The sequence below is a fragment of the Mytilus edulis genome, chromosome 1 (genome assembly GCF_963676685.1).
Source record: "Mytilus edulis chromosome 1, xbMytEdul2.2, whole genome shotgun sequence".
In the NCBI taxonomy this organism is placed as follows: domain Eukaryota; kingdom Metazoa; phylum Mollusca; class Bivalvia; order Mytilida; family Mytilidae; genus Mytilus; species Mytilus edulis.
This window is the reverse complement of record NC_092344.1, coordinates 20,264,680-20,281,244: the sequence shown is the minus strand read 5'-3', so window position 1 is coordinate 20,281,244 and position 16,565 is coordinate 20,264,680. Positions and strand designations below refer to the sequence as shown.

The window sequence follows — 16,565 nt, the reverse complement described above, 5'->3', positions numbered from 1 at the left end:
CCGAAGGGCCAAAGTGAGCTTATGCCATCACTTGGCGTCCGTCGTCGTCAACTATTTCAAGAATCTTCTCCTCTGAAACTACTAGGCCAAATACTTCCAAACTTTAACTGAATGTTTCTTAGGGTATCTAGTTTATAAATTGTATCCGAAGTTTTGATCTATCAACAAACATGGTCGCCATTGCTAAAAATAGAACATAGGGGTCAAATGCAGTTTTTGGCTTATAACTCAAAAACCGAAGCATTTAGAGCAAATCTGACATGGGGTAAAAAAGATCTATCTGCCCTGAAATTTTCAGATGAATCGGACAACCCGTTGTTGGGTTGCTGCCCCTGAATTTAAAATTTTAAGGAAATTTTGCTGTTTTTGGTTATTATCATGAATATTATTAGCTCACCTGGCCTGAAGGGCCAAGTGAGCTTTTCCCATCACTTTGCGTCCGGCGTCGTTAACTTTTACAAAAATCTTCTCCTGAAACTACTGGGCCAAATTGAACCAAACTTGGCCACAATCATCATTGGGGTATCTAGTTTGAAATGTGTCCGGTGACCCAGCCAACCAACCAAGATGGCCGCCATGGCTAAAAATAGAACATAGGGGTAAAATGCCGTTTTTGGCTTATAACTCAAAAACCAAAGCATTAAGAGCAAATCTGACAGAGTAAAATTGTTTATCAGGTCAAGATCTATCTGCCCTGAAATTTTCAGATGAATCGGATTACCTGTTGTTGGGTTGCTGCCCCTGAATTGGTAATTTTAAGGAAATTCTGCTGTTTTTGGTTATTATCTTGAATATTATTATAGATAGAGATAAACTGTAAACAGCAATAATGTTCAGCAAAGTAAGATTTACAAATAAGTCAACCTAAATGGTCAATTGACCCCCTAAGGAGTTATTGTCCTTTATAGTCAATTTTTAACAATTTTCATAAAATTTGTAAATTTTTACTAACATTTTCCACTGAAACTACTGGGCCAAGTTCACTATAAATAGAGATAATTGTAAGCAGCAAGAATGTTCAGTAAAGTAAGATGTACAAACACATCACCATCACCAAAACACAATTTTGTCATGAATCCATCTGCTTCCTTTGTTTAATATTCACATAGACCAAGGTGAGCGACACAGGCTCTTTAGAGCCTCTAGTTATAGGTAGAGATAAACTGTAAACAGTAAAAATGTTCAGCAAAGTAAGACCTAAAAATAAGTCAACATGACTGAAATGGTCAGTTGACCCCTTTAGGAGTTATTGCCCTTTATAGTCAATTTTTAACCATTTTTCATAAATTTTAGTTATCTTTTACAAAAATCTTCTCCTCTGAAACTGCTGGGCCAAATTGAACTAAACTTGGCCACAACCCTCATTGGGGCATCTTGTTTGAAAATTGTGTCCGATGACCTGGCCAACCAACCAAAATGGCCGCCATGGCTAAAAATAGAACATAGGGGTAAAATGCAGTTTTTGGCTTATATCTCAAAAACTAAAGCATTTCAAGCAAATCTGACATGGGATAACAATGTTCATTAGGTCAAAATCTATCAGCCCTCAAATTTTCAGATGAATCGGACTACCCATTGTTGGGTTGCTGCCACTTAATTGGTAATTTTAATGAAATTTTGCAGTTTTTGGTCATTATCTTGAATATTATTATAGATAAAGATAAACGGTGAACAGCAAAAATGATCAGCAAAGTAAGATCTACAAATAAGTTAATATGACCAAAATTGTCAATTGACCCCTTAAGGGGTTATTGTCCTTTAATGACAATTTTCACAATTTGTTCATCATATTTGCTAACTTTAAAAAATCTTCTCCTCTAAAACTACTCAACCAAATTCAACCAAACTTCATTTGAATGATCAGTAGGGTGTATAAAATAAAGTTTGTGTTTTATTTTCTATTTCGTCAAAAAACATGGCCCAAGGCATTGTTTACCAGGTGAGCGATTCAGGCTCTTGAGAGCCTCTTGTTTCGTATATACATTTTTTTTTTTACATTGTATATTTATCTTTATTTCTCAAGAAACCAAATTACATTGGTATAGAGATACACACAATAAATATTACATAATATATATGTACATACATACAAAAGTTATACGAAAGCAAGAGAGAATCAAATATCATAAATTACAGTTTACATATTAAACTTAATTATATCAAGTACATGAGCTACCCAGGAGAGCCTAATTGCATATTGACTAGTCTTATAAATTTGCACAAGCTGTTTAGATCAGAAAGATTTTTATTATTCATCAGTTCATTAAATTTCAACGAATTTGGTTGATTTGTATATTTTTTTCTCAATAACTGTTTACGACTATCATTAAATACAGAGCATATAAAAATATAATGAAATTCATCTCCGATATCGCCAGAATTGCAAATTAAGCATTTTCTATTTTCTCTTCCAACATTTTGCCATCTACCAGTCTAAATGGGAAATCTATGATTTCCTGTTCTCAGTCTCCTTAATGTAATAATATTTATCGTCTAAATTTTTTAAATAATATTCAAATTAACAGTTTTCTTTAATTTATACACACGATAGTTTAAAGCTTTTGGCGATTCTAGCACGTCAGTTTGCCATTTCTGTTTAAAATTGTTCAACAAGATTTTGTTTAACAATAGTATATAGCCATGTATCACTTACAAAATATTGGGTGTCCCATACAAATGACAAACCCGATTCATCAAGAATGGATTTAACATTTTTTAACCAAGTAATATCATTTTTATATTTATACAATGAGTACTTGTATAGAATTGCAGGAAGTTTTTCTTGTTTTCCAGACAATAATTTTGTCCAGTAGTTAATTATACAGAGTTTTATATCAATTTCCAAAGGATATCTGCCCAATTCTCCATATATCATAGAATTAGGTGTAGAATTTTTAACCTTAAGCAAAAGTTTGCAGAATTACATATGAACCCTTTCTATAACCGAAATTATTACCAAAACCCCAGACTTCACTACCATAAATTAAAATAAGTTTAACAATCTTATCAAACAATTCGATCTGACATTCAATAGAAAGATTGTGCAATCTTCCTTTTTTGATAACATCATACATAGCACATGTGGCTTTTTTTGCTTGTGTTTTTTTGCCTTTAAAAAACTTCCTGTTCTACTGAATAAGACACCTAAATAAGTAAACTCATTAACAATTTCTAGTACAATATCGTTATAATTAAACTGAACATTATTAGGTAGTCTCCCTTTAGAGAAAATTACAATTTTACTTTTTTATACATTCACTTTCAATTTCTACACTTCACAGTATTCAGATAAAGTATCCAGTTGATTTTGTAAGACTCTGATAACAAAACTGTATCATCTACATGAACAGATGACTATATGGAATGGGTTTACCTCATTGTTGAAGGCTATAGGGTGACCTATTGTTGTTAATTTCTGTCATTTGGTCTCTTGTGGAAAGTTGTCTCATTGGCAATCATAACATATTTTCGTACTTTTACATGGAAGCAGAAACCCAACAATAAACAACAGAACATCTAAAAGTATCTGTATCATCAAGGTTATTTACAATTAGCTGGTACCCATTGATTGTTATATATAAATGGACCCAAATATGATTCTTGAAACGAAAACAATAATATCACAGTTTTCTGAATTTACCTTCATCAGGAATACTCAAACCAAAACATTTGAAAGTCACAGATGTATAAATATATATAGGACTAATTTTAAAATGGACCTACAAAGAATAGCTATATCATACAATTACAAGGTCAACTTTGTCTGAAGAAGTTCAAATGGTACATTTGTAGTTTCTTTGTAATCTAAATATCAACAAAGAATTTTAGGCAATATGTTATAAATTATGTTGGTACCAAAGGACTGACTACATATTGGTAGCTGATGAACATGATGAATACATATTATAATAATAGCAACTTCATTTTTCATGTTTCCATAAGCTTGAAAATTTCATTGTACCGATGCAGCTGCAATTACTGTTGCAACTTTATAAAGATTGATTAAAGATCAAAATTATAAACTGGAAAAGACAAGACCATGCTGTGAGACTTAAAAAAGACAAATAATAAACGGATCTTGTGGTATGACATTATTATAGTTACTTAACTGATGATTGAACAGCTGGTATTAATCACATTACATAATATTGTTGTCTCTTTCCTGGACATCCAAGAGAAACTACTTTAATAGTACATAAAAAGGATACGAGAAATAGTCCAAAATTTGGACAGAACACACCACCTACCAAAACACAAATAAACCAAATATAGTTGACCTATTACTTATTGTATATATGAGATGGGAACCAAACCATGAAATCGAAACCATGGTAAGATGATACAAGCCGAACAGATATGTACAGCTTATAATCATTCAAGACACCAAATATATATGCTGCCCTATTGCATATAGTATTTGAAGAACATACCAAAACACAAAAACTTGACATGGATCACTGAAACATGAAAATGAGGTAAAGGTCAGATGAAACCTGTATGTCATTGATGGATACCCCTTTTGTTTTTCAATTATGTACACCTTGCAATCATTCCTGAATATATATACCACATACATTTTGCCTACTGGGAAACAGACATAACCATGCAAAATTAAAACTTGATCACTCATCCATGAAATGAGGTCAATGTTAGGTAAACCCTGCCTGATGGACAAGTACACTTTACAAGGAACCCTTATACCAAACCTAGTTGTCCTATTACTCATAATAATTGAGAAATTCTCATGACAAAAATATTAACATTTTAAAGCAGTCACTGAACCATGAAAATGTGGTCCAGAACAATAGACATGAGTCAGGTTAGTGTAAGAAATAAATCTAGACATGTGTAAAGGTCTTATTAATAGTAGAGTGCTTGAAATCCTTTCCGCTGGTCTTACTACTACTGATCTTTACAATTATTATTGTGAAATAATAATATTGTGTCATTCAGTTGCCAAATTTTGGTGGTCCGACTAAGGACCTATGTAAACAGCCAGTGGTGGATCCAGAACTTTTCCTAATGGGGGGGTCCTCTGACTGACCTTAGTGGGGGCCCGCTCCAGTCATGCTTCAATGGTTCCCTATATAATCAACCAAATTTTTCCCACGAAAGGGGGGGCCCAGGCTCCCCCCCTCCCCTGGATCCGCCTTTGCTGTAATATTCCTACTAAAACAATATATTCTGCTTAATGAGGTGGAAGGATCCATCAAATTATCTTTTGTTCTTGTTTCTTTCTCTTTAAATTATAACACAATTTGGTAATTTTATCATAAAGATTTATTTTTTGTCTTCTTTGATTGTTCCATCGCTATTGCATACGAGTATACCATTGTATTCACTACAACTCCTTGTTTTGTAAAGTCTGAAATAAAAATAAAAAATTGTAATATTAATTTTTAAATTGAAATAAAGAAACAAATATGTTTCTTATGAAGTAATACATTAACAATACCAGTATTTATAAAAGGTATAAGAACTTATGAGTAACCTTATTGAACGACAACTGCCAAATAAGTCTTATACTATTTTCACTCAACATGTAGAAAAATTCAAAGTGTTGGCAAACAGTGAGAAGACGTATGGAGGTTTCAAAAAGTGGTCATATACAATACAGCTAATCAATTTCAATCTGACAGTCAAAAATGAAGTCATTCTTCGAACAAATACCTAAACATGATCAGTGAATGTACAACTTATTTGGTAAATTGTTTTTAAAAGTTAACATCATAATACAAATGTGTACTTTTTTCAAATATATGTGACCATAACTGCATTGTCAAGTAGATCAAACCATAATTTAACTTGACAATGGATATGGATGGACTGATGGACAAACACAGCCCACCACCCTCTACTATTATAATTGAGGTATATAAGATTTGAAAGAATCTCTATTTTTCTTTGGAAATTTTTAAAAAAATATAGAAATATATATGTGCTTACCATTTAATTTGTTAAGAAGTTCATCTGTAGGAATACATAATACTTCTATAAACTCTGAAACAGAATGAAAATAAATGTAATACCGTATCTTGCGGACTAAAAAACGCACCCCTAAATAAGCATGTACATGTATCAACAAATTTAAAGGAAATAAAATCATGGACATTTTTTAGGCCCTTTTATAGCTTGTTGTTCCGTGTGAGCAAATGCTTTGTGTTGAAGACCTTACTTTGAACCATAATGGTTTTTCTTTTACAAATAGTGACTTGGATGTGATTTCTTCTTGGTACTCATACCACATCTTCTTATATTTACACACCATCACCATTTATAATGAAACTGTCTCAGATATTCTATTTTTTTGTAATGTTTTCACACCCTTTTCAAAACTTGTATGATTATTTTAAAGAATGCTTTTTTGATTGAATTAAAAAAAATAAGTTTTGATTAATATTTAATAAGGGGAGATAACTCATAAACTGATCATTAGTTGCTTCCCTTTAAAAAGCCTCATGTTAAAATAATCTCAATCATGCATTAAAACTATTAAAAAGTTTTAACATTAAAAAACCATGACTGTAAGGGACGACATCAAAAGATCAATGTAGGATAAAAAACTTAAATCAAATAGTTTGGGGGTGGGGGGTCAATATTGCTGCAAGTTTTGTTAATCCAAAATCGATTTTACATATACCCATATAGGTAAATCAATTTTTCCCAAATTAAGTAAAGAAGGGGGGGTAGTGAAAAAACTATGTGAATTAAGTTTTTTATCATACATTAAACTTATAATGTCGTCCCTAAGTGTGGGTAGAAAGATCTTCATTGAAATAAGATGTGCCAATACTTATACAACTGATCATCAAATATCATAATTAACCATTAGTTGTTCCCCTTAATCTCACCGAATCACAAACTTCATAATGAAACTCAACAAATGGGTCCTCTTATAATGAGCAAATAACAAACTTTAATAAATTGTCAATGCAACCTACACTGACAATGAGGTTTTTATAACAAACTTGACTACCCATGAGGGTCTTGCAGGGTCAGATTACACTGACTTATAGTTATCCCAATTATATATCCCCCAGTTCTGATCCTTGTAAGTAACTCACCTGACTCTTCTGTTTTCCACAAACAAACATAAAAAATAAGATTTCAAAGTATAATAAAGAATTTGACAGTAAAATGTATTGATGTGAACAAATGTTAAGTATTTTATATTTATAATACATTTATGTAGGATTTTTTTGTAGGTACTCTTTATTTTTGTATTCAAAATGTGACTTTAAGGAACTATTATGTTAGATCATTTTCTTATATATAATTTGTATCTTGCTTAATTTGATCAAGATACACAATTCATTTCATGTATGCGGTAATCATAGCTTTTTTTCCCAACAACCCCTCTGCCTCTTATCTCAAGGGTTATTAACTTTGTTAGACTTTAAAACATATAAAAATAATGTCTTGCTAGTTGAGATGATTTATGATTCTATAGATTCTTAGCTATGTAACTCTAGCGTTACTTTTCATAACAATAGTGTGCATCAATGTTCAGGAAACCATTACATAACATTATGTTTTAAAGTCTCTTTGCTCATATTCTCCAGCAGGAAACAGTACATTACAGGGGCGGATCCAGCCATTTTAAAAATGGTGGAGATGGGGTGTTTCAATGTTCCAACATATAAATCAATAATGCAATCTTATCAAGATATGTTTATTTGTATGAACGTACCTAGTTTATTTTTGGGATGAATATTACTATCAATATCTCCATCAATCTGTAAAATGATATAATAAAGCATTATTGATTCTAATGACATCTTAAAGAGGCTTATCATTCACTAGGTTAAATACAATAAATAAATTTTGATAGGATATAATTAAGTTAAATCTTCCATTCAAATGTCAATCTGAGTACATAACATCATGGAACAATTGGTTCTTACTGTGATTCAAAAACATAAACATTGTGACATAGAAATTAATGGGAAATAGCACAAATTTGAAAGTCATCTATGTATTAATTTTCCAGAGACACAGTGATTATCATTTCAACCCAGCAGTTATATTGATAGCATTCTGGTTAAAGAACACTTAATATCCTTCTATTCATGCTTTTATTATGGTTTCTCTTTGCAGAAACCAAATTTTCTATTGTTTTTGTTGACATTTATCCATTATTTGATTAACAAAGAACTAAGTTATTTTTACTCTAGAAATGAAATACTGTATATGTTGTATGGATAGAGCATATTTAGCAATGCTTTTATAAGGTCTTTTTCTAGTTATAGCACAGAAAGATAAACAAGGGTTACAAAACTATCATATGTGTCTTGTCAGTCACTATTTAGAAGAGGGCTATAACTCTTTCTTAATATGTATACAGTCAGCACTCATTATTTTCAAAGTAAATAGACTGACAAATATAATTTGATTTATCAGAGTATATATAATGCAAATCTACATCAAAAAGACAGATATTTTAATTTGTGATAAAATGAAATTTGAGATAAAAGAGTTTGAGATAACAAGAGTGAACTGTATATGTATATACATGTACAGTGTTTAACTAAGTATCATTTCATCATGTCACTATCTGTAAAACTTACTTCTGCTGTTATCAAATGACATGTTGTCCCACCAATCCCTGGGTCCAAACAAGTAACTGAAATAAATATACTCATTTAATGATTGTCAATGTATGTTGTGTTGATATCTAATGTTGGAGCATTGTCGTATACTTGTAATTTTTACACAAAGATTTCATTAAGGGATATATGTAGCTTAAAGAATATACATAAGAAATTTTAAAACTTTAAAAATTTCTATGAGCTCTTCCTGACAAACTTCAGGGCCTTTTATAGCTGACTATGCAGTATGGGCTTTGCTCATTGTTGAAGGCTGTACAGTGACCTATAGTTGTTAATGTCTGTGTCATTTTGGTCTTTTGTGGATAGTTGTCTCATTGGCAATCATACCACATCTTCTTTTTTATATTGATCCTGCTTAACTCTTCAGACAGAATACAACAATGTTACTGACAATGATTGACATTTATAAGGGACAATATGGTCATAGTAATGTAGGGTAGCATTATCTTATGAATTTATTTAAATTAGATACTGGGGATTCAATTATTTTTCATGGGTAGCAATTTTCATGGATGAAGGGAAATTTGTATGTTCATGTATATTTAATTTTGTGGTTTCAATGTAGTCTGCATACAAGCCTAAAAAAAAAGTTATTCATTCAACATTAAATTTTGTTGTTTACCAATACACGAAAAAATCAACGAAAATTGTTATCAAGGAATGATAAAACATCCACAGTAGTTATAACACATGTAAAACAAAATTATGGTTCTATTTCAATATCTATACAGAAAGCACTTTCTAAGGAGAACTAAGCATTAATACAATCAAGACCAACGTCTGCAGAGCCTATGTTCATCCAATAGAACCATGCCGAGCATCAAAAGAATATCCAATATTTTGTTTTTGTTTTATCACATGTTGTACTATAGCGAAAATAAAGTTAAAGTGACATCAATTCCTATCAGTAGACTGAATAGAGAAGATTATATTTTTGTTAAATAGGTTAAGTAGTTCTGATAAAATCTGTATTTCATACGTATAATATGAATGCCTTTAAGTCTTCAGTCTAAGCTGACAATTTTTTTATATTACAACAGCTTTTCAAGTGATGGTGCTGGGATTCAGTATATACCTACTGACTTATGTTTTAAGGTGGTACCTAACACTACAGGGAGATAACTCTGTCAAATCAGCTAAACGTTTTAATTACGTTGTGTTTTTAAGGAAATATTAAGCTTCTCAATGATCAAAATAAGTGTTTGTCGAACTGCTATATAACGAGTGTAATTTTTCTGATAAAACTGTTGGTTCAAATTTTTTTAAATTTTCATATTTTTGTCAAAGAGTCAAAGTGAATTCTTTGTCAAAATTTTATGAAAATTAAAGGAGTCAAATTAATTTTAGTGAAGGTGTTGGGTACCACCTTAATATTCTTGTATAAACTTATGGTTCTGGTGCAGAGAAAGTACCTGGTGATTCATGTTTCAGTGTTCCTATGTAACCGGTTTCTTCCTTCAATTCTCTTAGACCACATGTTGCTGCTGTTTCATCTGGATCAATTAATCCTAAAAATGAACTGTCTTTATCAATATTCTATATTCAAATTAAAACAAGAAAATGATAATTAGCTTTTCTAAAAAGTGATTCACACAATTCCCAATTTTGAAAAAGTTATAGAACTGTCTTCAAAGAAGTCTATATTGATTTTAATTATCACTTCAATAAAAAATAAAATTTCCTAGTTATAATGAGTAATTTCCATGTTCCTTTATTGTTATTTCTGAACATCATTTAATATATGTTTATTCACATAATGGAAACTACAAGAGGAAGGGGTAGATTGTAACCTTTGGCTAGAAAATATGTTGATTCCAGACTCTGCAAGGAATGGATTATATTGATAGATATGTATTTACCAGCAGGGAATTCCAGTGTGTAACATTTCATTGGGGGTCTGTACTGTTTGACAAGGACTAAACAATCATATTTCAACATCCTTTTAAGTATGGCTATCACACATACAGCTGTAAAATAAAATACATGTATCTTTAACCACAATCCATCAAATCATGGTAAAACAATAAAACAAACAAAGTAATATTATTATAAATTATTTTTCAAAATTTGTAATTTATTTTAAAAGACAATTATAAAAGTTTTTGTACAGCCAATTTTCAAAACATTCACGAACATTTCTTTTTCATATGGGATCAATTCATACTCTGGAATTTTTCCACCAATTCATTATTAAATTTTCAATTCTTGTCCAAATTTCACAAAAATTCTTTAACATTCATAAACATTGTGTATACAAATTTTTGAAAATCAGTTGAGGCAATCATGACTTGATCTCCTTTATAGAAGTGCAAAGATAGAGAGATGGACAGACTGATGAACAGACAGAGTTATTCCTACAGGGCACTGTCAACAAGTCATTTTATTCTTGATAAATTTCAATTGTTTCTCAGATTGCTTGGGAAAATGTATCAATAGTGATCATTAGTCTGATTGAAATATCATTAAGTCTGATAAATTTGAGTTATATAAAATGTAGATATAAACCAGATGCTCCACAGGGTGCAGTTTTATACGACCTCAGAGGTCGAACCCTAAACGGTTGGGGCTAGTATGGACACAACATTCGAGCTGGATACAGCTCTGAATTTGAATTGTGATTAAATAGTTGACACAGCATAGGTTTCTGACACAGAATGAATGTGGCCTAATGAACTTGAAGTTATTTTTTTGCTTTTGAGCAATTCCCTATGCTGTTGAATATTAATCCTCTCAAAAAAAAAACTTATTTGAACAAATTTTCTTTTTAATTTCTGAAATCTGAAATGAGGCAATTCCCTATATGCTGTTGAATATTAATCCTCTCAAAAAAAAACTTATTTGAACAAATTTTCTTTTTAATTTCTGAAATCTGAAATGAGCAATTCCCTATGCTGTTGAATATTAATCCTCTCAAAAAAAAACTTATTTGAAGAAATTTTCTTTTTAATTTCTGAAATCTGAAATGAGAAATTCCCTATGCTGTTGAATATTAATCCTCTCAAAAAAAAACTTATTTGAAGAAATTTTTCTTTTTAATTTCTGAAATCTGAAATGAGAAATTCCCTATGCTGTTGAATATTAATCCTCTCAAAAAAAAACTTATTTGAAGAAATTTTCTTTTTAATTTCTGAAATCTGAAATGAGAAATATTGAACCCCCCCCCCCCCCCCCCCCCACACACCCAATTTTTGTTTGAACTCCCCCTTTACCTTATTCCAAAAATGATCTCAATTCAAATTTCTAATGGAGTTTGCAACAATAACTACTCATTTAAATATATCATAAAATATTAAAATATAAAATGTCATACAGTCATGGTTAAAATTAATGTTAATTACTAGTAATAGTTACTTCTAAAAAAATAAATGGGGAATGTGTCCGAAGGGACACAGATGATGCCCCCGCTAGCATATAACGTTATAAAGGGACATAACTCAAGAACTGTAAAAGTGAAGCTGCCAAAAAATGAACTTAAACTGAGTTTAGAGGTAATAAGTATTATATACACATTTCATTAAATTTAGTTGAGACAAACTTAAGTTAAGAGAACAGAAACTAAAAAATCTTCAATTTTTCCATTTGTAAAGGGGCATATCCCTAGAATGGTAATCAAAGAGCTTGTAATCACTGAATGTTAAAGACTGCTTTAATTTATCAGTTGGGAGTAAAGTGAATATTGCATTGTATATTGTATATAGCATTGATTTAAGTTGATTCAAATACTATTCTGGACAAAGAAAGATAACTCCAATTTTCAAAGAAGATTTCATAATTAAAGCATTGGTTTTAGGTGATACAACAACCATTCTGGACAAAGAAAGATAACTCCAATTTATTTATCTTGAAACCACATAAATGCTTGTTTTTGGCCCTATTTTGGCCCTTTATTCCTAGACTGTTTGTCCCATAACCCACAAAATATATCCCAACCTTATACTTATATGGTATTAAAAATTGTGGTACAATTTCAGAACAATTGAAATACATTGTACTTATACACAATTTTTTGTACTAGCTGACACTATATAAATGCTAGTTTTGAGCCCCTTTTGGACCCTTTTTCCTTTACCTTAGGGACCATAACCCCCAAAATCAATCTCAAGCTTCCTTTTGTGGTTATAACATTGTGTTAAAATTTTATTGATTTCTATTAACTTATACTAAAGTTATTATCCGGAAACCATCCGTCTTCGGACGACCCTGACTACGAAGACTTGACATCAATATGCGACCGCAAAATTTTATGCGGTCGTATAAAAACTATAAACCTTTATTCTTTGGAAATAAGATATTTTTATTTCTAGAATAAATAAGAATTTCATATTGAAAAAAAATTATATATTTTTGGTAACTGATTCATATTTACCATCCGATCCCGTCTGTGAAGTTGTCCTAGAAACAGCTTCCCAAGTTCTAGAAATAGAAATGGCGTTTTTTTCATGATATATCACAAACTGTTATTTTTGTTTTCATTGAAATTGGAGTGATAGACTTGCAGAAACAGGGGTATATTAATCTCATTCACCAGTTTCTTCTATGATTTCCCTATATTTTTAATATTCATATTACGTATACTGTATAAAATCAATGAATGTTATAACTCGACATAAACAAAATATGAATCTGTTTCAACATTAAAACTTAAGAAGAAGTGTAAGATATATTATCACCCCCAAAAACATTCCAGGAGGGTATGGTAGGTCTTTGTAAGTTAAATTGACAACTATCTTACTTATATCAGGCTTTTTTTCTTTATACATGAGAAAATATTCTGTATCATAACAACTGTAGTGTCTCACAAACATGTTTAACCCCGCCGCATTTTTGCGCCTGTCCCAAGTCAGGAGCCTCTGGCCTTTGTTAGTCTTGTATTATTTTAATTTTTGTTTCTTGTGTACAATTTGGAAATTAGTATGGCGTTCATTATCACTGGACTAGTATATATTTGTTTAGGGGCCAGCTGAAGGACGCCTCCGGGTGCGGGAATTTCTCGCTACATTGAAGACCTGTTGGTGACCCTCTGCTGTTGTTTTTTATTTGGTCGGGTTGTTGTCTCTTTGACACATTCCCCATTTCCATTCTCAATTTTATCTTATATTTTTACAATTGTTCTTCAATATATACATTGGTAGATATATCCATGCATTTTATTGATAAAAGAGACGATTGAAGTTATACTGTAATACTTCATTCATAGATTTACCTTTCCTTTCCGGTAGGGTCTGTGTATGTGATCTGACTGAGTGACAACCATTTTCCACGTGAAATCTCCTTAAAAAGAGTAGTCAATGAATTCTTTCAGACTTGTCAATTCCATAAGCTCTGTACCCTTTTTGAAACACCCTTCATATATATGGTAAAAAATATATTGATTCTAATGCTACTTAAACTTTAGATGCTGTTGACATGCAAGTTTACTTTGACTAATCTTAAATTTGTTCTATAACTACAATATTATTACAATTTATTTTTTGGCTACTGATGATGTTAAATTTGGGGCCCTTTATAGCTTGTTGTTTGGTGTGTGCCAAGGAATGGTGTTGAAGGCTGTACCTTGACCTATAATGGTTTACTTTTATAAATTGTTATTTGGATGGAGATTTGTCTCATTGGCACTCATACCACATCTTCCTATATGAAATGCATCTGTTATTCAGGTTTAAAATTTCTCAATGTTTAATCATACAATAAAGAAAGTGTCGCAATATAGATTTGTCATATGCAAACCATTTTGAATGTGACTAGTATATTTTTATTTCTTCATCTTTTCTTATTTTTTTGCAATAATTTGGTGGTATAATATATCAATTTGTTGTTGCATTTTTTTCCATTTTATTTTGTGTCATCGAAAGTTGTGCAAGATGATGTGACATAACTTTTTTTTTAAAAGTGTTCATTCAAAGCAATTTGAAAGCTAACTTTAAAATGCAAGTTTCTAAAATAAGTGGCAAAATTTCTGGAAAATTGAGATTAAGAAAAAAGGAAAAAGACCTTAAAAAAGTTTATTCATTATAGGCAGATTGATAAGGTGAATGTTTCATCTTGTCAGGTTTTCTTGCTTACTAATTAGAAAAATATTAAATATATATTAAATATCTAACCAAATTTGACACACTGTTGGTTAACTGTTTGATTCTCATTTCTGTTTTTTAAAGAGCGTCAAAAGACGATGTGTGTGTGTGTGTATGTAAAATAAACTGCTTTGCTGAGCAAAGCTGGATACAATAGCATAGGTCCAACCCTGAACAGTTGGGGCAAAAATGAACACAATATTCACTTGATACAGGTCTGATTTTGGATTGTAATTAAATATTTGACACAGAATAACTGTAGCCAAAGAACTAAAAATTGGTTATAGGATTAGAATTTATATTATTTTTGTTTGCTATTAAGGAAAGCACTATGCTGTTACAAATAGACCCCCCCCCCCCCTTTTCCCCATAAAACAAATACTCCCCCCCCCCTTTTTTGGGGGGCAAAAAGAAATTTTCTTTTATAATTTCTGAAATCTGATCCCCCCCAATATTTTTTCCATCTCCCCCTCCTTTTTCCAAAAATTCTTTCCCTTAAGATATGGTCATAATCTCAATTCAAATTTCCAATGAAGTTTGCAACCATAGTTACCCACTTAAATACATCATTCAGTCTTAAAATAGAAAATGACATACATAATCATGGCTTAGAATAGATATTCCTTATAAATCAGCATTTTTTAAAATAGTAACTCCTAAAAATAAATTGACAGCTAATCACATCAAGACAATACAACATTCTTAATACATAATTTATAAGCAGTGTAAGGGAGGTAATTGTCAATGTTGTGTTTGAATTACCTCCCTTACACTGCTTTTAAATTATGTTTGGTACTAAAAATAATTGTCCATTAACAAGGAAACTCTTATTTTCCAGTGTTTTTGCCCCTAATTCCTAAAAGGTTAGAAACATAACCCTGTGAAGCCAGTCCTAACCATCCCTTTGTGTAATGCAAACTTGTGGTATAATTTCAGAGAGATCCATACACTATTCCACAAGTTATTGTCTTGAAACTAGAAACATTCTTACTTGGGCCCTTTTTTTGCCCCTTATTCCTAAACTGTTGGTGCCATAACCCACCAAATCAATCCCAACCTTCCTTTTGTGGTCATAAACCTTGTGTTTAAATTTCGTTGATTTCTATTTACTTATACTAAAGTCATTGTCCCGAAACCAAATGTTGACCACACATAGTTTTCACAGTTGTAAAAAAAAACTGTAGAAAACGTTATAACCCCTTCTAAGTCCAAATATTTATAACTTAGCCTAAGGTGGTCCCAATTAAGAACCCCCTTATCCTGGGTTAAACAACCCAAATGGTTGGATCTTCCCCTGTGTTATTGTGTCCCTTCGTATCCATGATTGGAAAAATATAGTAGTCCCAAAAGATCTAAAGATTATAAGAACATGTGGCTGTGATTTCAACGAGAGAACAACAGTCAAATAGCAGTACATGTCACATTTATATATTATACCTCCTCTTTCACAAAACGACTCTGGCGGATTTCATTATTGTCAGTCATTTTCTTTCTCACAACTGCAGATACTGAGATATTACGAACTTTTGAAGAACTCTTTAAATGGCTATTGAGTATTTTAACACGTATTTGTTTTAAAATATGCGCTACTGAAATAGAAACGTGTTGTTGATAAACAATCATGACATTTACGTAAGATTAGAAGAAAACCTAGGTAGATTCCGAAAGAAAAAAGTAAAAGTTGCGGGAAATTTAATTTCGGTAAAGAAAGTAATTTATATCTCGTAAATTTTCGTGGATACCCTTTCAGCTAAAAAATAGTTATTTTCATAATTAATTATGCAGTTTCCTCTCTTCTGTAGCTTCGAAATAAAGTCTATTTTTTCAAAAACTTACATGGTTCATGGTTGAGAGACCAATTCTCAGGTTGGGAGAACCTCTTAGG

The 16,565-nt window shown here is 31.3% G+C and overlaps 1 protein-coding gene across 3 annotated transcripts; it reads right to left on the bottom strand.

Moving 5' to 3' along the window:
* Positions 1-5,257: 5,257 nt before the first annotated feature.
* On the bottom strand, positions 5,258-16,540 carry LOC139526727 (ADP-sugar pyrophosphatase-like). Of its 3 annotated transcripts, none has more exons than XM_071321904.1 (10): positions 16,517-16,540; positions 13,813-13,880; positions 12,976-13,022; positions 10,469-10,576; positions 10,022-10,117; positions 8,568-8,623; positions 7,691-7,736; positions 7,065-7,073; positions 5,947-6,000; positions 5,258-5,365 (listed from the first exon to the last, which is right to left on the bottom strand). In XM_071321904.1, the coding sequence occupies exons 1-10, from the start codon at positions 16,523-16,525 to the stop codon at positions 5,271-5,273; spliced, it is 588 nt and encodes a 195-aa protein (XP_071178005.1). In that variant the 5' UTR covers positions 16,526-16,540; the 3' UTR covers positions 5,258-5,270. The 3 variants fall into 3 exon arrangements, with proteins under 3 accessions (XP_071178005.1, XP_071177999.1, XP_071177994.1); XM_071321898.1 differs by lacking the exon at positions 16,517-16,540 and adding an exon at positions 16,118-16,330 and having other exon boundaries at positions 6,977-7,073; XM_071321893.1 differs by lacking the exon at positions 16,517-16,540 and adding an exon at positions 16,118-16,330.
* Positions 16,541-16,565: the final 25 nt, after the last annotated feature.

Coding starts and splice junctions, on each gene's coding strand:
- LOC139526727 (XM_071321893.1), bottom strand. CDS start 16,303: ATGATTGTTTATCAACAACACGTTTCTATTTCAGTAGCGCATATTTTA. Junction 10,577..12,975: donor TTCACAGACGGGATCGGATG/GTAAATATGAAT, acceptor TTTATTTTACAG/CTGTATGTGTGATAGCCATA. Junction 5,366..5,946: donor ACTTCTTAACAAATTAAATG/GTAAGCACATAT, acceptor TTTTTATTTCAG/ACTTTACAAAACAAGGAGTT.